This window comes from Talpa europaea, assembly GCF_964194135.1.
Source record: "Talpa europaea genome assembly, chromosome: 13".
Taxonomy (NCBI): Eukaryota; Metazoa; Chordata; class Mammalia; order Eulipotyphla; family Talpidae; genus Talpa; species Talpa europaea.
The window spans coordinates 48610045-48635435 of NC_140080.1; the positions used below are offsets into that span (position 1 = coordinate 48610045).

Below are 25391 nucleotides of genomic sequence, written 5' to 3' on the forward strand. Positions count from 1 at the left end.
AAACACTGAGCACTCAGTCCTACTTAAATAAAACAAAAAGGGAAACTGAGGCTTTTCTGAGTGTTATTGCCTAAGTTGATTAATAAAGTGTAAGCCTCACTTCTTGCCTTTTATGCAGATACCACGTGACTGCTTAGTTCTGAGGGCCTATGGGAACCCTGAAATGGTCACACTCTCATACTAATAGCTAAAGAAAGATGAAGAAAGATGAATTGAATATTGGGATTAAGACTGTCCTCTAAAAATAGGAGCTCCTTTTGTGTGTACTTGATCACACGCTCCAGGGGTCAGATGGACACAAACTTGGACCCTTTGCTCAGAACTTCCCTTCCATGCAGTGTCACAGAAGACACAGGGGAAACAGTGGCAGCAGGAGCCCCAACCTGACCCATTCCCAGCCAGTTTGGCACTTGTTTACTTTGTCAGATTTGAAAAACATGTGCTTGGATTTACTACTCATGATTGAGGCAGATGTCAAGAGAGGAAAACTGGAGTGCTGAGGTTAAAACCAAAAAGGAAAATGACTAAAAGAAACCCCAGCTGGAGCCCCAGGGAACCCACCATGTACCTCTTGGTTCACAGCAAACCCAATGCTTACTGCCACGGTTGGAAATCTGCAAAGAAAAACAGAAGGGCTTATACTCTAAAACATAAATGGAGTCCACCAAAATGCAGACTCTTAGAAGCCTCTGTGTGGCTGTGCAGCAGTGTCACCCAAGGCACAGAAGGGCCTTTCTACGGCATGTTTGTGTTTGTTTTTTTTTTTTTTCAAAACCACTTCCCACAATTTTACTAACTGCTTCCAAGACAAACAGGCTCAGTGGACCATGCTGTAGGACAGTTAACCCTGAAAGAAAGCAGTATTCTCAAAGTCACATAAGAAATAATCACGTGAGACCCAATTGTGAGGGATTTTCATCCTCCATTTTCTGGTTCCCACAGACCTAAAGGGACAGCAGAGACCTCCCTGTCCCAGGTGGGTTGAGACAGGGTCCCCAGAGGCAACATGGCAGGTGTGTGCCGTGGACCCACCGGAGGCCAGGCTTAAGGGACAACGTGCCCTTCCTCACCAGTCTCCTATGTGAGCTTCCAAGCCACCACAGCAGGCTGGGTCTCAGGGGTCTGAGGTACATGGTGACGTCAGTGTGCCCGTGGTTTTATTTTGTGACTTTGTTGCTGCTATACTACATCTTCAAAATCTCTCCTTTATGTGAGAATCATCAGAGCTTAAAAACAAGTAGGAATAAGGAAAGGCTGGGTCTTGCTAGCTTACAGGAAAAACATGAAGCCAGTCATGCCAGATCCGGCCTCACTGGCGAGGGGCAGTGGCAGCCCTGCTGTCACGGGTGCTCAAGGGCATGGATGCCGCAGGCCAGGATCCACTTTAGTTCAGTTCTTGGAAGAGCTCTCTTGATTGAGTCCTGATGCTGCTAAGCACAGAATGCACAGGTCCTACCTGGGCTGCAAGGTCACAGGCTTCCGAGTATCTACAGGCCACAAGAATCACTAAGGTTGTGCTCTGGGTCTGTAAGAGCTGCTCCACAGATTGTTTTCCAAACAACGCTCTTCTCCAGATTGTCTCTCTGGCCCTACAGTACCTGTGGCCGTGGGACCACCAGGACTCTCCATCAAGGAGAGATGCGGCCTCCACCATGAAACAGGCTCAGCCCACTCTGACCCCATGACATGGAAAAGCAGCAGCATATACTTTACTCAGCAAGACATACCTTAGGGGAGACCTGTGATTGCACTGAACTCCCCAGGGGTGTTGCGCTTTAGTCTGATGAATGCTGTCACCAGATGGCACTATTCCACTGCCTCAAAAGGGCCACCTGTATATGCATCACAGAATTCTCAAAATAACCCATCTTTAGAAAAGGATGATGACTAACATGATATATTAGATTTTTTTTTAGATACTTACATAGATAGATACCATTTGAGAGAAAGTATAGAGGAAAGCACCAAGAGCAAGGACCTCCCCCCCAATCTGGCTGTGCTTCCTAGTCATCTGTGGCAGGCTCTAAAAGTGAACTCCAGCTGCCCCAACCCACTAGATGGGGATCTGGGGGAGGGCCAGGAGTGTGCCAACCCCCTGTCCAAGGGAGTCTGTGCAGGGTTACTTTTCCCTCTGTGGAAACCACATCACTTCTGGTGCCCTTGGGTCCTCAGACAAGTGGTACAACTAACACCTGCCCCACTTATCTGAGGTTCTGAGGCCATGTCCCCATCACCTCCCTGAACTCTGCAGCTCACTTCTCTCCCACAAACAGCTGCTCTGACCTCATGAAAACTCACTGCTATTTTTGCCTAGTCAGATTAGCTTGGGGAAGCATCTAGTGGCTTCCTTTCATTGGTGAAATTCTAATACATCATTCCCATTAGTTTGTGACAGAAGGTTTGCGCCCAGCTCCAAAGTTGACTCTAGAATTTTGCCCTTAAGTGCCACTGTCTACACCTCAGGGCTGCACAAGTGTATTTTTTAACTCTGCTTGTTTCTCCAGAGCATCCTGAAGGGGCTCCTTTTCAATTCTAGTCCACATTTTAAACATAACAACCCCATGGTTTTTAAGCAAGTGAAGATCTCCGACATGCTCTGCGTCTCTCACAAATACCTTATTATTAAACAAGGGAAGACTTCTCACCCTTTTTAATGAGACTATATACCTACCACAGTTTGCTTATATACTCCTGACCCCAAAAAAGCTGCTTTGGAAAAGACACAGACTGCAAGAACAGGATGCGTTAGGCCCCAGTGTCGGCTGGCCAGTGCTTATGCTCACCTATGCACAAAGTTGCAGGTTCCATCGATGGGGTCGACGATCCAGGTGGGGCTGGGAGTGAGCACACACTTGGCCCCAGCTGCTGCAGCCTCTTCCGCAATGAACCTGTGAAGGGTGGTAGCTCAGCCTGAGAGACACATCAAGAACTCAAGGCAAAGTGCTGCAAATGGCTTCTGGCCATTAAAGACAATGCAAATGCAACAGAGATTACATTATGGTTTCTCCTGAGGCAGAGTCTGTATATTTCAATCCATCCACTAGTCCACATACTCAGCAGGAATTAGAAAAGACAGTGACACCTTAAGGTTGGGGTTTTAGAAAAGCATCAAGCTGTGGACCAGGTGGAAGAATATAAGCATGATAAACCTGATAAAGCAAAGCTAAATTCTAATTTAATTTTGGTCTGGAGGACAGCAAGCTGAAGAGAAACTCAAGAACATCAGGAATGCCAGTGGGGAGCAGTGCCCAGGACTCCAGTGGTGTCTCTCCCACTAACAATGCTGTGGCTTGGGAGGCTGCTTCACCGGGTCCAAGCTGACATCTCCCAGGCCTGTACCCAGTCTGACTTCTCCTTAGCGCAGATAAGGTAAGACTGCGTCCATCAGTGGGTGGCCACTTGATGGGAGCTGATTCCCCTGAAGAGGCCCTCTCCACCCGGATCATGGTTCAGGAGTCTGGGGCCCCACTCGGGAGAGATAGCCGCAGAGAGTCAGGTTAGGGTGCTTGCCCACTCCTTGGCTTTGAGTGTCTCCCCACCCCTCTGTGAAGGCTTCCATTCCTACAGTGAAGGCTTCCATTCCTTCCTTCTCCTCCGGGCTCTGGTTTTATGGTAGAAGAACTGTTCACTTGTGCTGTATGTGGAACAATTTGTTCCCTCATGAATGCTCTGATGCAACTGTAGCCTGTGATGCCTGGAAGATGCTTCTGTCACACTCTGCACAAATAAATGTCTCAGAACTGTCTCAGATGGGCTTTTAACTGAGAGAAATGCCTAACAATTTTGAGAGGCTTCTCATATTTGTATGATTTTGGGGGCTCCACAGAATATTTGTTGGTGTCTCCCAGTTATAGTGAAACCCTCAATGCACCAGTGAGTAGGTACAGATTCTGGGGTGACAAGGTCTGGGCTAGCAAGAAGCTTTGGCCCCGCCTCCATAAGGACATCTTGAAAAGGTGATCTTTGAAGAGGCCCCTCCTAAGACCTGCAGGTGCCCAGCCTGCTCTTCTGGAACTGAGTGTATTCTCCAAAGAAATACCTCCCTCTTCAGGCCAGGCCAGTTCTCTTCCTGGACAAGTAGGGAAGGTATTTCACTGCCTTGCCTGATAATACTGTCATTTATTGTTACAATTTTCTTTACCTTCACCTCCTAGTCCTTCACCTAGGGAAGTACCTTGGGGAGTTCAGGAGGGTTTCGCCACATTCTCCCCTTTGGGGTTTGTAAGGTAAGTGAAAAATTATGAGGCATTTCTGCCCTCCTGCCATTAGCATTAATGATGGATCCCTGTGGTCCTACATGTGTGCCTGATGGCGGATACCTGGAGTAGGGTGTGGGCATGCATAGATGGGCATACCTGGGCTGAGACTGTGCTTATAAGGGCAGCGTCATGGGGACGCAAGCAGAACAAGAAGAACGAGAAAGAGCAACAGCAGAACGAGAGCAGAACAAACAGAGACTCCAAGAGAATGCCTGAGAGCCCAGAAAGAGTGAAGATTTGCTGGGGGCCCAGGCCGTGTACCTGGGTGCTGCACTAGAAATGGTGTAAAAAGCTCAGTAAAAGCCTGAAAAGCCACTGAAGGCTCCAGGACTCTCCTTTACCCGTCTACCAGGATCATGGAGAACCTACTTTGTGCCATGCTGGCACTACAGGGTTCCTACTGGCAACTACTTGGCTAGCTGAACAATGACTTCTCTTAAGGACAAACTATCAGGAAAAAAGGTCAACTGTCCACAGGTGGATGTGGACGCCTCCCTCTCCACTGAACTTCAACTGATTCCTCCTGGCTGCAGGCTAAGCTGCCTACCATGTGGCGAGCTTTCTGCACTGGGTTCACCTTTCAATGTCTTCAATAGCTCCGTGATTTTCCTTCCCTGAGATGACTTGTGATAGTGTATTTTTTTTTTTTAAAGATTTATTTATTTATACAAGCACTGGGTACAGTCAGAAGCGCGGGAGGCTGAGAGAATTCACCAGAGCCAGAGCGGGGAGCAGAGCAGGCAGAAGGACCAAGGTACACTGCTGAGGGGAGCAGCGGGCGGCAGGAGAGGTCTGCGCGCCATGTGGGACCCTCCTCCGGTGGCCGGGGAGCAGCCGGGGATCGAACCGGCGCCGCAGAGGCTGCGGGCAGCTTTGCAACCCAGCACTCAACCGCTGCGCCACCGGGGAGGCCCGTGATAGTGTATTTTTAAAGAAAATGGTCTACACCTGTAAGGATCATGGGTTACTTGGGCTCTTTTTCACCTCCCTCTGCCAACCTCTATAAGGTAAGTGAAAAATTACCACCTGTGGCTTTGCTTTCATTGTCCACACATGGATCATGTCAGTGCAAAAAGAGCTTGGGAGTGTGAGCATGAGATATGCATGGACACCTGGGGCCAAGAAGCCTGAGCTCAGGGTATGTGCACCTGTGATTACAGGTGCCTGGGTGAGAAGCCAGAGGGCATGGGGCCCGTGCACCGCTAATTATGAATGCCTGGGAGGAGAGATTGAGAAGAGAAGCAAGAGAGAAGCCAGGGAAAGAACAGGGAGATCACAGGGGCTAGGAGTTCAGTTACTGCCTGCCTGTCTCCCAGCCCGCTGGTCTGCCTCTGACGCCAGTCCCCTGACTCAGCATTAAAAGCATACTGAGAGACACTGAAGGTCCCAAAATTCTCTTAGTCTGCTCAAGTCAACAATGAACCTGCCTGGTCTGGGATGGCTGCATAATACTCCCAAAACACATATAAAGGGAGTGGGTGCCAAACTTAAATTGGGCATGAGATAGATACAGCAGTGAGAATGAACACTTAGGTCAATATGAGTTGAAACGACCCACATATACAAAGGTAAGTTCTTAGGAGACAAAAGTGGAATACAGAATTTTCTCCCTTTTTTAAGCTTGAAGCAGGAAGCAGATACCTACTGGAGTAGGAGGGAGAAAAGCTGGGTCTCCAGGGAAAGCAGAAAGGCAAACCCCTCTGCAGGACTGACATCTAACGCAGGTGTCAGAGCACAGCCCCGAAGCCCCACGGCAGTCTAGCACGTGAACAGAGGCTCCTCAGGACACTCAGGGCTCTGAGTTGTCAGTTCATCAGCACAGGTGGGAACCGGCCTGTGGGTTCACCCAGCAGGCTGCTTTGTAGCAGCACTTAAGGTGCTCCTGGGGACAGTCCCCTGACTCAGCATTAAGGCATATTAAGAAACACTGAAGCCAATAAAATTATCTTCATCTGCCTGAATCAGCAATAAACCTGCCTGGTTTGGGATTGCTGCATAACACCCCAAAAATACATATAAAGGGAGCAAGTTGCTGCACAGCATTTCTGACAGGAATAACTCAAAGTACTCATCAGGAGTCCTGGACTTTTCAGCAGCTGCTTATTCATGCCTGAAAGTTCTCCTCATCTCTACCCAGCTTCCCAAATAAAGGGGGCTGGGAGAAGCATCCCTCATCTCCCTACTCACTTCTGCCTATGGTAGCAATTTGGGTCAGGTGGGCACGCCACTCTTGAGGCATCAAAAATACCTCCCTGGCCTCCCTGGTGGCACAAGGGGTTAAGACGCAACCTATGAAGTTGTCCGCAGAACTCTGTAGCATGAATTTGATCCCGGCCGGCCAGGAAGCAACCCACATGGCACAGCAGATCTTTCCTGACTTGCCCGCTTCTCTCTTCAGCAGTGTACTTCAGTTAATCTGTCTGTTCTGTTTCCTACTCTGTCTCTGGGGAATCCTTTCATCCCCCACCCCCGCCCTGCCTCTGGCCTGTACCCCAGCTCTCGTGTGCATAAATAAATTTTTAAAAAAATACACCCCTGGTTATGTGGGGAGGATGGAAAGTTTTTATTTACTTAACCTGATTTTCTTCATATGGGAAGCTAAACCCTATGGAATGGGAAGAACATTCTTCAGCTGTCTGTAGAGGGAATAGGGACATCAGCTTGGACAGATGAAATTGAAATATAGAGACCTTAATAAAAACACTGTAACAGCTACATTAAATCTGTGTTGTGCAACAATCCCAGGTCGGGACATAAGCAACTATCCCAGGTTCATTGTCAATTCTCCAAGATGAAAAGATTTTGGAGCCCTTGGTATCATTTTACAGGCCTTTAATGCTGAACCAGGGGAACAGGCCAGCAGGCAGGGAGACAGCACTGAGCCCCCAAGCACACTGCAAGGTATAGGGATTGCCACAATGGATAAGGCTACAGGGGCTGCCCAGGGGTCCAGGCCAGGCAGAGGAGGCAGCTGTGTACACTGAACAGCTTGAGCTGCTGCCCTCCTCCCTTTGCCTGTGCCAGCCCAGACTGCAGGGGTGAGGATGGAAATATAAACAATGGCTCAGGGATGCTCCTGAATATTTTTAAGGACAGTAAACTTGGATCTAACTCAAAATCCTCAACTTTCATGAAGGACTAAAAATGAGGAAGGACATAAGCTCATCCTTCTGAGGCAACCTTACATTGTAAACTTGTTTAAGGAACATATTTAAACACTGTGAATGTAGAAAAATTACAACATCCCTACTCTAATATGAATAGTTTTTCCTCATTACATATTTATCAATTTGCCTTTAAACTAAAACACATGTTAATGGCCCAAATACTGACACTTTTCTTTTAAATCTTAGCCATCAATAGAAATTCAAACCTCATGACCATAGCAGACAGCAGCTTGTGGACTGCAATTTGGGAACCTCTAAATCACTGAATCTTCCCCAAGTGTATACATCTGCATCTTCCATGGACTCTTCTAGAGACTAGCATCTTGGATAAGTGCCTGGTTTGCCTGACATACATTTTAGGTAAGGCCCACTGCTCTGCATGCATAATTTTCCGAAACAGTTTTAAGTCTGGTGACCCCGTGGTGACCCTGAGGCTGTAGAAATGGTGGGAAGGGAAGCTGCTTTCACCCGCACAATACATTGACTTTTATCCTATAACAGGCAGCAGTGAATATTTAAATTTATCTTGCACAAATAGAATCCATGCCCTACACTGATACAACAGAAAATCCAAACCGCTAGGACTACTGCCAACACCAACGATAAAGAGTACATTTCAGAATTGTTTGCCTTGTAATCTGATTGGAAAATGCCAGAAGCCCTGATAATGACATAATGCATAGTCAGGCCAAGTCAGCTTTCATTCCACTCCCAATCACCTGGACCAATACCACTGGAAACTCAAGTCCAAAATGTCTACTTAGAAACAGCTGCTTGGTTAGTGTAGTTCTGTATCCTCAAAGAATAAAATCAATCTCTATCATTCTTTTGACATAATTGATATTTTAAATTTTAAAAAGTCAAACATTTTAGAGCTTATATAAAAGATGCCAAGAATGGGCCTCCCCGGTGGCGCAGCGGTTGAACGCTGGGTTGCGAAGCTGCCCGCAGCCTCTGCTGCGCCGGTTCGATATCTGGCTGCTTCCCGGCCACGGAAGGAGAGTCCCACATGGCGCGCAGACCTCTCCTGCCGCCCGCTGCTCCCCTCAGCAGTGTACTTCGGTCCTTCTGCCTGCTCTGCTCCCTGCTCTGGCTCTGGTGAATTCTCTCACCCTCCCGCACTTCTGACTGTACCTAGTGCATGTATAAACAAAACAAACAAACAAATAAATAAATAAATAAAACATGCCTCTATAAAAAAAAAAAAAAAAAAGATGCCAAGAATCCTGGGCCTCCCCTGGTGGTGCAGCGGTTGACCGCTGGGCTGTGAAGCTGCCCGCAGCCTCTGCAGCGCTGGTTCGATCCCCAGCCACCGGGTGAGGGTCCCACATGGCGCGCAGACCTCTCCTGCTGCACCTGCTGCTCCCCTTAGCAGTATATTTCGTCACTCTGCCTGTTCTGTTCCCTGCTCTGGCTCTGGTGAATTCTCTCACCCTCCCGCGCTTCTGACTGTACCCAGTGCTTGTATAAATAAATAAACCTTTTTTTTTTTAAAAAAAAAGATGCCAAGAATCCTGACTTTACACTAAATCAGGAATAATGGACACTCTAACACAAAGATTGTTGACCAAACAAATATGACCCAGTGGTGGAGAGAATTTCAGAAGAAGAGTTGGTGATCCTGAGATAACCTAACCTGTTAGAAGGAAACGAAAGGAAAAAAAAAAAAAAAAAAGGAAGCCTAATAAGTGTTTGAATGCTGGCCTGTCCTTTCCTTCATTAAATCACTCTCAGGAAAAAAGTCTCTGGTACCCAGCCTGCATCCAATGGATGCCAAGGAAGACTCCTTATATGCTTCTACCAAGTAAGTACATACGGACATGGACCCGGACAGTTACAATAATCTATACCCAGAAACCAAGTAACTGCTATTCCAGTTTCAGCACTTTCTTATAAGAAAGGAAAAATAACTTAGTGTCCAACGTGGTAGTTTTCAAAATCAGTTTGGCAGAACTTGGAGATGAGGGAGGGATCTGCGGAGTCCTCCCCCACATGCCCACGAGCTAAAGGACAGTTCTCCTCTGGGGTCTATGGCTCCTTTGGAACTAGGTGTGAAATACTGTGTAAATATTTGAATCTTTCTGAGGTAAGATTAACAGATTGCATTATGGGGTCCACATAATGAACCCCAAAAGGTTAAGAATTTCTGTTCTAGAGAAGAGGGTGGAGTGCCTGTAAAGGCCTCCTCAGGGAGAGCAGCCTTCCCTGGTGCCTTGCTTGGGAGAATGCGCCACTCTACATCAGCAGGGGTGCATGCACTGCATTGCTGACGGCACCATTTGGGGTCACATCCTTCTTGGAAAGTCAACCTGGGACTGCTGAGGAGACACAGGCTGCCACGAACAGTACTGCTTGGGTACCTCCAGAAATATGCTAAGCACTTAGCAGAGGGAAGCAGGCACTTTCTATGAACATATGTTGTGGAAAATGGAGACTGTTCACTAGTTGTAAGGTGGTTTGACATGAGGTTTGCCAAGACCATGGTAAAAAGAATGAAAACAAGGGTCAGTTTGTCAAGCAATGGTAACACTGGGGAAGGACCCTGAGGCTTCCTAATTTGCTGGCCCCTGAACCAGCTTCCCCCAGAAATACACCTACCTATGGGAAGGAAACTTCTTCTGTAGCTCAGAAATAATTAAATCTTCGACCAGGTGGTCCGTTTCTGTCACAAGATCTGCAGCTGTTGTTTTTGTTGAGACATGTTTTTCTTCAGAAAGAGCTTTTCTGATGATCTGAAATAAAAGTATAGGAAGCAGGATAAACTGATGAGCAGCCTCCTCCCCTGGACAAATGAGCACACATCCTCCTGTGAGGTCAACTCTGAACTCAGGCTTGTGGATCTGTGGACCACTTACTTCTCCTGTCACACAGGCCTTCAGGGCTTAACATTATACCCAAGACTATGGATTGCTAGTGAGTCTTAATTACCCACTAGCCTTTTCACAAGACAGACAGATTCACTTGACGAAGTTATTTTGTCTTATCTGTGCAATAATTTTTCTTGGAGGAAAAATAAAAACATGGTTGAAAAATGATGTAACACACCTTTACCCCCTAAGATCCATGAATATGAATTTATGAGATTTTAGTGTTAAAACCTCTTTTCCTTATTTTACTTTACAAATCACATGAAATATTCTCTTGAATGCACATTACAAATGTTCAGACTGAGACACCTAAAGAAACCTAAGGGTAGCTAAAGCTACTTCCAGAAGCCGAGGACATGTTCTCCTTGCTGATTTCAGTCAGGGCATCATCACCATCAATGGGACTGGCCTCACTGAGTCCTCAGGGCGCAGCTAACAGGCAAGCTTTGTAGATATGGAGCTGCCAGCACAGCACACCCAGTACAAACCCACTCCCACTGAATGTAGTGGTGTAGGATGGAGGGTACCAGCTTGCCAGGATCCCCAGCCTGGCCTAATATGATTCCAGGAATCCTAAGGATACCCAAACAGGAAGACACGTGGAGTGGTTAACCAGTCACAGGATGCCACTGGAAGGATCAGTTTCTTCTGTGAAATCAAAAACATTTCTATTCCAGTTCAGCCCTTCTCATTTCTGCCCGCTGCAACAATCTGATGGGTCTGTGACCTTGATAAACAAGTCAGGTCACCTAAAATGACTTCAGACCTATCCTCTCAAACTAGCTACCATCCCCAAATTACTGCATCTTTTTGCAAAGCACGATCACTCACCCAACTCCCCAGACTTGACACCCCTTGCCCATTGGATACTTTCTCAGCCTTAGATTAGCATCTGCTGGTGCCTTTTCCATGTCTGGCCTGCACTGTACTAATGACATGGAGAAGGAGAGACGCAGGAAGAGATTCATCTGGAAGTCTGCAGGGAGAAGGCACTGCTAACAGGGAACTGTACGGAATAAGCAGAACGAGCACCCATCAAGCACTCCTCCCTTGTTTTTCGTTGTAGCCCCCTACCTCAGTGCTGGTTCAAACAACAGGAGCAGGTTTTGCTTGTTTTGTTTGTGTTTTTTTTTTTTTTTATGCGTTGCAAAAATTACAGATGCATGTTATAGGAAATTTGGAACATAATATATTTTGCAAATAATACATGAGACAAAGCCTAAAGTAGTCTTGCATGTCCATTAACTAAAGATAGCCTCGACTGTCTGCCACCTGGGGCCTTTCCTGCTCTACTTGCAACATCCTGCTCATCACTATCAGGTTAATCTCCTTAAAATACCAATTTGTACACAATAAGTTCCCACCAGACAGATACCTGCAGGTTCCCTGGTTATATCTTCAACTCCTTAGAGGTCTATCTCATGTAGCACCTGCCCTGTCCTCCAGGAATCCTTAAATTTTGAGCTAATCCAGACCTTTTGTCCATAAGGCCACTTGATAGTGAGCTGGTATGACAATTCAGTATGCTGTGGTGTGTGTCCATGTGGTGTGTGTCTGTGGTGTGTGTACACTTCATGTGTGACATGTGTGGCTTACCATATGGGTGATGGGGTATGTGTGTGTGGTGGGTAAGCATAGAGAGAAGAAAGCCACCTTAGCTAGAGGACATGCAGCCAGCACTTCTCAAACTCGAAGGTGCATTAGTTACTCAGGGTCTTGTTGACATCAAGATTATGGCTAAATAGGTGTAAGTTTGAGATTTGAAATTGCATTATAATATTACACAAGTTTTAGGTGTTTATTAATGAAATCAACATGTATATCCAGTACATTAACTTCATAACAAGATTTGCATTTCTGACCGCGGAAGATTCTGTGGTGACACCAAAGCTGAGAGCCACCTGGAGCAGGTTTGCAAACCCGATGAGGAAGGGTCTCCCCATGTCTGCCTCTACTGGCAACTTGCGGTGCAGCTCAATGACTTATCCTCTCCCCTGCTGCCAATCCCTCAGGTTTGGTTTGCTATCTGCTTAGAACCTGTGAAGATCCTGCACATCATTTTTGATTCCTTCCTCTCATCCAGGTACACACCCAAATATTTTTATTCCATTTTGGAACTGTTTTCCAAACTACACTGCCCTTCTCACACTGCCATCACTCACCTGTGTTGGTAAAACAGCCTCCAAACATCTATCTGCCCCACTGAAGTGCTATCCACTCTGGATGGAATGGCCAGATCTTTCAGAAAGATCTAGCTCCTGGCACTCCCTGTGGGCTGCTGGGCCATGTGCTACATGAGGCTCTCCTACACCCAACTTGAGTAGTGCTTGGCATACCCCCACACAAATGCTCCCTCCCTCTGGGTGTTCTTTCCTCCTTCCTACCCTCCTTTGAAGTCTTCCACATGATGTCCTTTCTGCATGCAATGAACACCTGAATACCTCCTGTTCATCCGTCCTTGAGCACTATGCTTGGGTCATCTCCAGGGATCTTTCTTCAGGGATCTCGCCCACCGTGGGCGAGAGGCCCTTTCTCTTGGGTCAGTGGATCACACCATGGTATTCTATCACTGCCAGGCACACCTGTCTCTTTGCTAGACTTTTAGCTTCTGGAGGGCAGGAGATCTGTCTTTCATCTCAGTAGCTCTCGACCCACCCTCCCCACAATGCTAAGCAGGCTCCAACCTTCCCTTTGGGACTCAGGCCCATTATAGTACCAGGCATGGTAAAGGAACTTGACCCAACCTAACTGGCAGCTATTTAAATTAGCTTCCTTTAACTCACCAGCAAGGTAATGTCAGTAAGTTATGCTAAAAAAACTTTCTCAAGAACTCTATAGTTCTTCATGAAGAAAATGCGTATGAAAAATACCGCTGTTCAGAATGTACTTCTTACATTCACTCATTTCCTAACATCAATAAACCTACAATTCAGCATCAGATAAATCTGTTTTTTTTTTCATTTTTACATTTATTCATTTATTTTTATATGCAGAAAGCAGATGATCAGATCAAATAGCTAAATGTAATTTCAAAACAAAGACAAGCATTCAAGCCAACTCTTGGTAAGCAGCTGCCCTCAAACATTACATATAATAGTTAATAAGGACAAACAGATGTGTTGTAAAATTTTTCTTTTTCTAGTTGTTAACAAATTCTTTAAACATAATTCTCTATGTTTTTTTTATTATAATTTAAGGAATAATTATTATTTGAAGACTACAGTACTTTCTTTTGCTCTGAAAAAAGGTTATAGTATTTAAAAGATCAGCCCAGTTTTTTTTTTTTAATTGTATCAGTTTTATATTAAGGTAACGCTGGTTTATAGTACTATACATGATTTAGGGGTAAAGATTCATATCGTCTCAGTTGTATGTTACCTACCACACCCACAACCAATGCATCCGTAATCCTCTACCATATTCCATTGGGCCCCCTCCCACCTTTGCGCCTCATGCCCACTCTTTCCTTCTGGTATCAATTCTGCAGTCAGATTTCTAGGGTTTATTTTGGATTAGTTTTGTCTTTAAATTCCACATGTGAATGAAATTATCTGGCTTTTGTCTTTCTCCTCTGACTTACTTCACTTAGCATAATCCCCCCCACCACCACCAGTTTCATCACGTTGTTGCAAGTGGCAAGATTTCATCTGTTTTTACAGCTGAGTAATATTCCATTGAGTATATATACCATGTCATCTTTGTCCGCCCATCTGTCATCAGACACCCAGGCCGCTTCCTTAATTTGGCTATTGAAAAATGTGCTGCAATGAACACAGGAGCACAAACGTCTTTGAACTAATATTTTTGTATTCTTTGGATAGATACCTAGGCATAGAATTACTGGATCCATATGGCAGATATATTTTTGATATTTTGAGAAACCACCATACTGTTTTCTATAGGGGCTGGACTGGTCTACATTCCTACCAACAATGTGCAGGGTTCCTTTTTCTTCATACTCTTGCCAATTCTTTTTGTTTCTGGTCTTTCTGACATAGGACACTCTCACAGGAAAGCGGAGAAGGGGATAACTTAATGTGATTTTGATTTACATTTCCCTGATAAGTGATGATGAATATATTTTTATGCCAGTATTTTTTTTTTATGTCTTAGTAATTCTATTACTAGCTATTTGAGTTGACTCTTACAAGAATCAGGGAAATGTGAAGTCAAGCTTCACTTTTAGGAGACTTTGGGAGAATCACAGAGCGTCCTAAAACCTGTTTCCTTGTCTTTAAAAGCAGTAGTAGCTAAGATACTGAATTGCTGTTAAGAATTAGATGAGGAATTGTATGTAGGTAATGATCTTGGTTCACAAAGCGATTCATCTATACACACAGAGCTCTACTACTATAAACGGTGATTTGTGAGAAAAAAATCTCACAAAATTTAATGATTTACAACAAAAACTACCATATACATGATGCACGAATTCCAAACAGTATGTTAAAATGCTAGGTTAAGAAAATTTTAATTCATACATTTTTGTACACTGAGATGAAAGGCAGTGATGGTGTTATATTTGAAAACATAAACGCATATTAGATTTACAAAGCCCTACCATTTAGTCAGTCATAACCATAGGAGACCTGCTTGTGGGGGCAATCTCATTCTGTCAGCAGTAAGTTAGTATATGCTGTTTTCTAATTAATGTTTTTGCTACTCACTAAGCATGCGTTGCACAGATCTCCTGATCTGGCCTCTTGGTCCAAATAATATTCTGTTAATGTTAAATATATAAAAATGGGCCTTTAGTCGCTGAAGTTTGAATTTCAAATCTAAAAGAAAGGACACCATTAGCTCTAGCAGCGGACTCATCACTCACAGACATGCCTGAGTGCCTCTTTCTTGTCTGTACATCAGCTTGGCTCTGTGTTATTGTATGAATCTGCCATACAATTGATACCCATCACTAACTTATGTCCCAAAACTCATGGAACAATATGTCCAAAGATCTGCACCAGAAGTGGGGTTTCTAGTAGGCAACAAGTCTTTCATATGTCAATCGGGAAAATGTGGCTACTTAAAGTGTGGTGCTGATGATACTGACACATTTTAGATTCTAGGCTTATCTAAACACAAATGAGCATAATGTGATGGCTAGTTTTATATATCAACTGAGTGGGTCACGGGGTAGAAAGATATTTCATCAAACATTATTCTTGGTGGTTCTGCAAGGATATGTTTGGATGAGACATTCTAAATGGTAGAAAAAACAGATTGCCCTTCATAAGTGGGCTTCATCCAATCAGTAAAGGCCTGAATAGGAGAAAGACCCCTTTCTCAGAGAATTCTCCAGCAGACTGCCTTTGAATTTCATCTACAATATTGGACAATATTGGACAATATTCTCCTGCCTGACAGTTTTTGTCCGTGACAGTGGCCCTCCCTAGGTCTCCTGCCAACCTGCCCATCCTGCAACCTGGACTTGCCAGTCATGATTGTTTCCAGTTGTCTGGAAAACCCTAATATATGGGACAACTAATTAAATCTACAAAATTCATCAGGTAATAATGTAAAGTTCACAAGGAGTCAGCAGTTCACATCTCTCAATACATCACAAATTGTTACAAAATGCATAGCTGTGCCAGGGAGAGGAATGTTGCAGTGCAGGGGCCCTGGGAACCCGCACCACCTCCCCCACCCTCACTTTCATGTCACTGACTTCTCAGAGGCCTTGGACTACAACTCCCAATAAGCCATGAACCAGACATACGGAATGGGGGGCAGCTGGGAAAGAGGAGCATGTGAAATGGACATATAGGGAGGTAGAGTGGCAATGGAGGGGAGACACAGGAAAAGGGAAGAGAAATGTGGCGAGAATGTTCCTGGTCTTTGGTCTTGGCAGATTCAGTGTTTGGCAGAGACAATGGCAGTCATTACCCTGACCTTGTGGTGCATTTTGAATTTTGGGTCTCTTCTATTCTGGCTTTCTAGAGCCTGCCTAACCCCTTTCTTGTGGTTCTCCACTGGGAGATGCCTTAGATTCATGGCAAGCCTTTGGAACCTCAGCTGTCCAGCTTTAGTCCAAGTCTGCTTGGGCATTTGTCCACAAGAGGATCTGGGGTTTGGTTGGGAGTCCATTATTTGAAATCCTTTCTTTTTCTCTATGTTCGCCAATTAAAGATCTTTGAGCACACTAAGAGTCTGCTTTCTTTGCCTTTGAGCACATGAATGGCTGGACCCTTTTAGAACAGACAAAATGGGTTTTCCCTTTCAACAGTTTGGGGTTCCTGGGTACCTCTCAACTTCACTTGGTTTTAAAATGATTGCAGAGCCAAACAAGAAGAAAGAAGAGGCGGCACTGGTCAAGGCAGAAGTGAATCAAGGACACCAGATCTCTTGGACATGCCAGCAAGTCCAACTAATCACCTCCCTCTTTAGCTTAATGGCTAAGTTTCCTCAAAAACACCATCTTTACATTCTTAGCACCTCTTAGACCACTGTCTTCCCTTGTACCTCTAGAACTTCACTGAACCAGCCCTCCTAGGCACCAAGCCACTTTCTCTGCCAAATCCAGAAGATAATTCACCCACAACTCAATTGCATTCTGTGGCATCTGCCCCTGTCCAGTTGGGCCTCTGTGACCATGTCCTCTCTGGGATTTCTCCTGCAGACCATTTCTTACAAGGGTTGTGTCCAAGAACACAGGCTGGGAACCCTCTCAGTGGCTGTGCTCCCACACACCCCATCTACTCATCACCAAGGCTGTATCACCAACCTGCTAACACTCATACCTGCTGAGTGCAGGCTTACTCTGTCCCATCCTAGGCAGTCTGTCCCAGCATATTTGATCCTCATGGTATCACTGAAGTAATTTTATCCTCATTTTAAAGATAAGGAAACTGGGGCACAAAGAAATTAGTTTAAGTTATTATTATTACTAAAGGCCACACAGCTGCAAAGTGCAGGAAAACGGATTCCAACGCAAGTGCTCCAAATCTTCCATGACTAAATGGAGCTGACATCCTCTACGGCAGGAGTCCTTTTGACTGAGGATTTCTAAATTCCTATATGTTCCAGAATTCTGCCTACAGCAACCATTCAGTTTCCCAAGCCAGATACCCTGAAGTTTGCTCCTACATCTCCTTCTACTTACAACTGATCACTGAGTACACCCAAAGTATAACTACTCTATCATCAATCATGACCACCTTAGTCAGTCTTCAGTAGGGCTCTGTTGCAACTGTTCTTTCCATTAAGGGCCTTCTTCCCAGAACCAGCCTGAACCTCTTCTTGCCCATCTTAACTTCAGCCAAGGTGCATTCTTGTAGTTTCCTGGGTGATACCTTCAATTTCCCCTCCTCCTATGGGTTCATGTCTCTTTGACCCATCCCTTGCCCTTTACCCTTCTCAAGCTTATCACCCAGCTTCTCTAGATAGCTCCTGATTTTCCTTTTAAACACATATTGTAGGCATGATTTCTTCCAGGAAGCTGTCCTCAATCTTCCATGGCTGGGATCGCCTCCACCAGCCATGCAGATTTAGACCTCTTTCCCAGGGTAGCCCGTGGGGGGTGACATACTAAATTTACCATCAAGGTGGTGCAGACATGGCCCTGGTCCTTGGGCTTAGGACCTGGAACAGAAAACACATGGCTTCTGAGACTGGCTTTGCTACATGGACATGCTGCAGCCCTGTGGCTGAATTCTTCCATTATCTCCCAAGAGAGAAACAAAATGCAACTCAGGTCAGGCCCAGTGAGGCTGGAAGAACGGGAGAAGTCAGGGCTCAGCTCAAAACTCCCCTTTTCCTCTCTAAGTCTTGGGTTCCCAGGACCTGATTTCCTCCACCCAGTTTCCATTCCTAAGGTGGGGGCAGGGAACTCCCTAATAACTTTCTATCCTATGGTTACATGGTAAGATTTCAGTCTACTTTCCTCTGTCCACCCCCTCTCCACTTAGTAATCACCCCCTCCCCATTTAGTAATCTCCACTAATTATCCCTTCATTTGGTTTTGTAAGTAAATATCTCAGGGTCACAAAGGCTGATTCACTTTCAGGTGGGGGCAACACCAGCCTCTACTTTCCCTAAGTGAGATGCAGGGCGGATTTCACTGGCACTCTAGCCAAGGGCTTGTCTGAAGGGCTGTGGGTGCAAATTCCTCTAGAAAACAGCCTCCTTCCCATGTCTCTTCAATACAGAGAAATTATGCAATATAGGCATAAGCAATAAGTCACTTTATTCACTATATATAAGGAAAATGACAGTTGACTTCACAAGGAGGTTCAGCCTTCACAGGAGGTTCAGCCCTTGCAGATTGAGCAAATGTGCCCCCCAAAGAGGCAGCTCCTGCTCTGCCCACTGTCTCATGAGGTTCTGGCTATGCTGAGGCTTTAAATGTTGGCCCAAATTAGAGGTTGTAGTAAGAAACTGGAGGGCTGCACTTGGGTCACAGAGAGCAGAGTGGGACGATGAGAAAAGGCGAAACTACCACCCACCACCAACCTCCTCCAGCAGCCAGCTGTACTCAGCAGAGGTAAGAGGGTTGGGAGGCTTTGCTAGTGAAATAAGTTACCCAAGATCTCCACATACTGACATTTAGGATTCTCCCACCAAAAACCTCAGGAGCCTGACTTGCAATCACCCTAATGGCAGAGCCCCGTGGACAAGCCTGCTCTCTACCTGCCCAAGGGCCTTACCTTAAATCCCATCGCCAGGTCAATGGCTGAAAAACTGACAACTCCACCCTCTACTTCTCTTGAACCCTGGATCCAAACTCAACACCTCCATTTATAATCCAATGGTAACTCAAGCTTACTGTTGCTGACACTTGACTTCCACCTTCAAACCTGTTCCTCCTGCAGTTTCACTATCTCCGGAAATGGTAAATCCATTCAACCAGTTTTTCAGGCATCCTGGTCTCCTCTTGCTCGAAGGCATCCATGGCTCCTCTTGCTCACACCCCACCTCCAATCCAACAAATCTAGCACTTCAATGATCAAAATACATCTGTTTTACTACCTTCTTCACTACATCCTGGTCAAATCTACTCTCATCCCCACTGAGACTATTTTAATAGCTTCCAGTCAGATATCTGATTCTAGTCCCCAATGGTGCTGTAGCACCCCACACAGCAGCCAGGTTGGTGTCCTAACATTCTGTAGGTCCCCACCCAGGACTCTGCCCCAAACCTTATTATGTCAGACTCAGGGTAGAGGCTAAAGTTCTTTCCAGAGTTGCTCAATAAATACGTGTTGAGTGAATGACTAAATTTCTAATCAGCATTTCAGTTTCAGATTTAAATTTGAAAACAAGATATCCAGGAAGCAATACACATGAGAAGGTACTTAAATTCATTAGTCATATGGGACAGACAAATTTAAAGTCACAATAAAATACCACCTCAAACTCATCAAAATGGTGAAAATGGAAAATACAGACAATACCAAGTATTGGCGAAGATATGGAAGAAGTCTCACTTCCTTTTGGAAGGAGTGTAAATTGGTATATCCACTTTAGAGAACTACCTGGCAGAAATTCATACCCAATAACAATAATTCCGCTCCTGTTATTAATATAACCCCAGCAGAACTGCATACCATAAGACACATGCAAGAGTGTTCATAGCAACATCATTCAGAATAATCCCATATTGGACAATATCCAAAGTTTCCTTAAGAGGTGAATGAAAAAAGTCAAATACCCACTATACAGCAGTGGTTCTCAAAGAGTGGTCTCCAGACCAGTGGCATTAGTATCAGATGGGAACTTGGTAGAAAGACTAAATCTGAGCCTAACTCCAGACCTAGCAGACCAGAAACCCTAATAGAACTCTGCTTGCTTTAATAAGCCTTCCAGAGGCTTCTGATGTAAGCATTGCTATGAAGACCATATTTCTCCAGCAACGAACATGAAGAGTGTTAAAACTCCTGTGGAGAAGTTAGAAGGTTATTATCAATACATACAAAGAAAGTTAAGCATGTGGAAAAAAAATTTTTTTTTTTTAACCTTCAAGGAAAATACAAGTTGTATAAGAAAGAAAAGAATTGTAATACAACTAGGCTTCTTGGCATTATATAGTTTTGTGGACATCAGAATGTGAACATCAAAACCATTACTAGCTAATGTAATCACATGCTATGAATATGTCTAAAACTATTATTTAGAAAAATGGGTGTAACTATCAGAAAATTGAAAGTGATCTCTGAGAAAAAGAGTGAGGAAAATGGGGACAGGGCACCACATTTTTCATAGTGTTGCACTTAACTAAATTTTCTGTGTGAATAACTGATACAAACTAAAATCACAATAAAAACCACCACCCATATTGGCAATGCAAGCCCTCCATATTGCTCCCTGCTCCTGGAGCCAAAGGTCATCAGTGCTCACAGTGAGGAAAGCACACCAACCAGACCTGGCATAAACTTAGCTGCAAACCCCTTGACAGAGAGGGGAAGAGGCACAGGAAAGATGAAGAAGGCAGGGACAGGTCCCTGAAGTAGGCAACCAGGAGCTGGGTCTTGAAGGAAAAGTATAATTTTCAACAAGCACAGCCAGAAGAAGGGTAGAAAATGCAATATATGTTTTGAAAACAGAGTAGAGTAGTTCAATCTGGTTAGACAAAGGACTGGTCCACTCAGGGGCTGTTGGGACAACAGGCCCCACCTCTAACCTGCAACCTGCAGAGTATAAGGCCAACTAGAAAGGCCAGAGGTCTGGAGTACTGAAGGTGGAATACTGAGATTCTGTTATCAATAATCAGACATGGATTTACTGTGAAGCAAATGAAGCTAAAGTTCACTTAAAGCTCTGCCAGGGACCCTAGCAAAGTGTTCACATGGTCACACATGAACTCCTTTTTCAAATTTGCAAAAGTGAGTTATTCTAACTATAGGTATAACTACTGACTTTTCCCACTCTGATGTACCCTCTGTCATATTTCATGTCAGGTGGCACAGGAACTGGTATGGGCATTTTTTTTAAAGATTTATTTATTTATGCATACAAGAACTAGGGTACAGGCCAGAGGTGTGGAGGGTAAGAGGATTCACCAGAGACAGAGTAGGAAGCAGAACAGGCAGACTGGCTGAAAACACTGCTGAGGGTTGCAGCGGGCGAGGCAGGAGAGGTCTGCTGCACCATGTGGGTAGCTGCCTGGCTGGGGATCAAACTCGTGCTACAGTGGCTGCGGATAGCTTCATACATTGAATCTTAACCCCTTGTGCCACCAGGGAGCCCTGGTATGGGCATTTTTGGCTGAAGGGAAGTTAAGTGGAAATGCATTTACTAGGGGTTTGATGGGATTTTCTGTGGGGTTGGCGGTAATATCTGTGTATAAGTTGTTAGCTATCCTGTGTAAGAATGGCTTCCAGAAATACTTCTACCGTCACACCAATTGATCTGGCCTGGTGACATAAATGGCAGGACCAGAGCAGCAGCTGGCCCATGGAATCAAGGAAAGATGCCAAACTTCAACTGTATGGAGCCAGTAGCTAGTCTATGGAAAATTCTTCCACATCTTACAACTCATATATAAATGAAAACTGACAGGATTCTCAAATTTGACAGCACCTAAAAATTCATTAACAAGCTTGAAGCCTAAAATAAACTCTTCTAAACTAATAGTAGTCAATTTTACTCAGTCATGCTAGAGGACAGGCTGAATTCATCTTTCTATTCTGTTCACAGAAAATGCTACAAAATCACTGTTACTGGAAGGTACAAACAGTGTGAAATAAGTAAAAAAAGTATAGAAATTGAGAGGCAGTTTAAGAATTATTTTTGTGGTTTGTTATATTTGTTAACATCTTAAAACTCATATAATGCTATAATTTTTATTCTAATAATTTTTGTACCTAATATTGAATTTGTAATTCTGTATTTTTTTTCCTTAACAAGGGTTCCTAAATTGCCTGTGCTTCAGAACCAACAAAATCTGGATCTATCCCAGCAGGACAATTAAACAAGCATAGTTTTCCAAGATACTTTTGTTCCATATTAAGGATGATAAGCATCCATTCTGACGAATACTGACGAATACTGACGAATTTGTATTTGTGGTGGTGGTGGTGGTGGGGTGTGTGTATGTGTTGGTAACTCCCCCTCCCACCCAAAGCCTAACAGCCAGGGAGGAATTCCTGTAGTGGTGTGGGTGGCTGGGACTACATGGAAAGGGATAATGCCAGGAGGCACTGCACAAATGTGTAGTCCAGAGGCAAAGACAATGGGAAGACACTCATGGAGGCTGGCACTGGGGCTGGAGACCTCCCAGGACAGGGCAAAGGGTTACCTAGGGCTGCCCTTATCCCAGCCAATGTATGAAAGATCAAGGGCAAAGACTTTTTATCTTTTGGGAGGCTCCTCCTTTCACTCCCTCCACCTTGCAGCATATAGGAAGTCAGCATACAGAACTCAGTATGAGGAACAGTTGAAAGTAGCAAACTTAGAAAATTAGCCACTGGTTAGAGAGTGGGCAAGTTGGGCTGCAAAGCCACAGTAACAGTGCCAAACACTCTTAGCTAAGGAGGACTCAGAAAAGGATAGCCACTACCATGCCTCATTTCATGCCTCACTGGGCTATCCGGCTAAAGGCTGGGTTCTCCAATCAGCACCCCATTACTGTAAAAACATTAAGACAATCTGTCCCTCTTTACACAGGTTACAATGACCTTGTGCGGTTTGTTTGTTCCAGCCACAGACCATTCCAGCCACTCTCTTTCCCTCACTGCCCAGCAGGCAGGAAGCATCAGCATAATGCCCAAGAGGGAGCCCAGAGTCCTGGGCTCCCTGACCAGACTCCTAATGGCAGAATCTTTATTTCACCCCTGCCCGGCTCATTTAAAAAGCTTTTTTGTTGTTGTTTTGGAAAGTTGCAATAACATAAGACTAAAGTAAGTTAAAATTCATAAGACCCTTAGAAATGTGCCTACCACATCACAAGTTTTATACCAGCAGGTGTTAAAATAAATTAATTTTAAAAACCCTTCTGTTTCTTCAAGGATCTAAATTTGAAAAGCCACATAAATCCACAACAGCTCAGCAGGGTTTACATAGGACTGTCTGAATTCTAAACCTCTTCCTCCTCAAGGCAGAAATACTTTAGAGTGAAACCTAAAGGTTACTAAATATCCTGATGATGTTCACTCTGGAAAGGAAGTAAGGGGCCTGGGGGAGGGAGAGCAGTTCCTGCACAGTTCTGCTTTCCAGGAAGACAACTGCCTGTAACCTTCATCACACGAACAGGTAAGGCTTGGGATCCTCCTTTTCCTACAGAAGGGGAGGGTGATGAAGTCATAGGATAAGTTTCACAACATTTTAAGACATGCACTTGGACCGCTAAAACCACAGAGGGAGGGCCTTCCAACAAGCAATGTGTCTACTTGGTGCTGAAGATTAAGGTTTACAGGGGATTAGAGGACCCATTCACACCCAGGTAAAGCACCATCCACTGTACACCAGGCGACTCTCTTCAGATTTAAAATTGGCAGCAGCCTGATTTTAACACCTAGGGAAAACTTCTGGAGCATTTTCAGACAGCTAGACCTGAAAAAGAAAATGCTGTTTGGATATAAAAAGTCAATCTGCCCACACAGCTCCTTCTCCTGTCCATCTTCAGTCTCCCAATCACCAGCACACAATCAGGTACCTTAACAAGCAAAGCGAGTGTAAATTACCTCCCCACTCAATGGATCTCTGCCCGGACGCCCACTCATTCACCCACCCATATGGATGGTACCTACTGTGTGTCAAGCACGGCTGAAGGTACTGAGGAAGAGGAGGACCGAACACACATAAACCAAAGTGAGAAAAGAGGGGGGCTGCACTCCTTTTTGAAACTAGTAAGTGGTTTTCTTTAGCTCTGCGGCTTGATGTTCATGCTCTGGCCAGTGTGACAAATTCCTCCAATTACTGAGGGGAGCTGCTGCGGGTCAGGGCAAGGGTAGCTTCAAGACGCTCGAGGAAAGACAACCAAAACAGCCCGCCTGCCAGGTCACCTCGGACTAGGGTGTACACCTGGGGGCAACCCACGCAGGTTCTGCCACTGGATCAATTAAAAAGGTCATTTAAGACAATGAGGTATTCAAGACCAAGAAGTGCTGTAAAGCCCTGGCCTTCCCTGCATGGCCAACCCCGTCCGGACAAAGGTCAGGTCACCCACAGCCGGCCGTTCACCTGCCGGAGGAGGGGGCTGTGCCAGACACGCTTCGTGGGCGGCGGCCACGCAGAGGACTACGCGGGAGGAGGTAGGTGCTCACCTCCGGCTCCCGGGGTGGGGAAGGTAAAGTGAAAGTCTGTGCAGGAAACGAGCACAAAGACTCCTTTCACCGTCCCATGCCCCAGCACCCCGGCCCGGCCCGCAAAACTCCGACGCCCACTGACTGCTCCCCGCCGGCCCGGCCCAGGCCCGCCTCCGAAAGACTGACCCTCCCCAAACCCCGCACCCCCGGGCCCGGCCCGCCCCCCAGTCTCATGCCCCCCGGACCCGCTCCCCGAGCCCCGCCGGGCTCCCTCCGTTCGACCCGACTCCCGCGGTGACTTCCACAGGTCCCGAGTGGGCGTGATGTGGCCGGGGCGACGGCCGGGGCGCCCGGGAGCCTGCCCGCCAGGGAGCAGGACGCGGCGCTCACCTGTCCCGCGCGCAGCGCCAGCTGCACCGCAGCCTCGAAGCTCTCCTCCCAGGGGCCTGCGGAGGGCGCCGCCCCGGCCTCGCCGCTCGGCTTCATCGCGGCCTCTCCGGTCCCCGCCACGTCCAGCCTCCTCGCCGGGCCCCACCGGCGCTCGCAGCCCCGAATAGGCTCTGCACGCCCTGCTCTTCCACGCGCCGCCCTCCGCCTCGGCCCCCGCCCGCCCCTCAGCTGTGTCCGCGGGAAGCGCGAGGACCCGGCCGACAGCGGGGTTACCGCGCCGCGCGTCCCGCGCCCCGCCCCGCCCCGCCCCGCCCCGCCCCGGCCCCGCCCCGGCCCCGCCTCCAGTCCCACCCCGCCCCGTCTCTAGACACGCCCCCCACATAGCCCCGCCCCTACCCGCGAGGAGTGGAGCCTCCGCTCCTGCCGCACATCCCCCTACCCAGGCCCCGCCCCTTTCCGCCGGGCGTCTGCGCTCCGCCCCGCCCCCGTCCCGCTCAAGGTCCAATCAGGTCCTCCCGTAGGCGAGGC

At 46.1% G+C, this 25391-nt stretch overlaps 1 protein-coding gene across 1 annotated transcript in view; it reads right to left on the bottom strand.

Moving 5' to 3' along the window:
- The window catches only part of IMPA2 (inositol monophosphatase 2), a gene marked incomplete at both ends in the record, with an annotated part of 49542 nt that extends 24583 nt beyond the window's left edge, over positions 1-24959 (bottom strand). Inside the window, 4 exons of the mRNA XM_084251757.1 lie at positions 569-614; positions 2784-2888; positions 10025-10158; positions 24864-24959. Of these exons, the coding sequence (XP_084107883.1) occupies positions 569-614; positions 2784-2888; positions 10025-10158; positions 24864-24959 (381 nt within the window). The remainder of the gene's footprint in view (positions 1-568; positions 615-2783; positions 2889-10024; positions 10159-24863) is intronic.
- Positions 24960-25391: the final 432 nt, after the last annotated feature.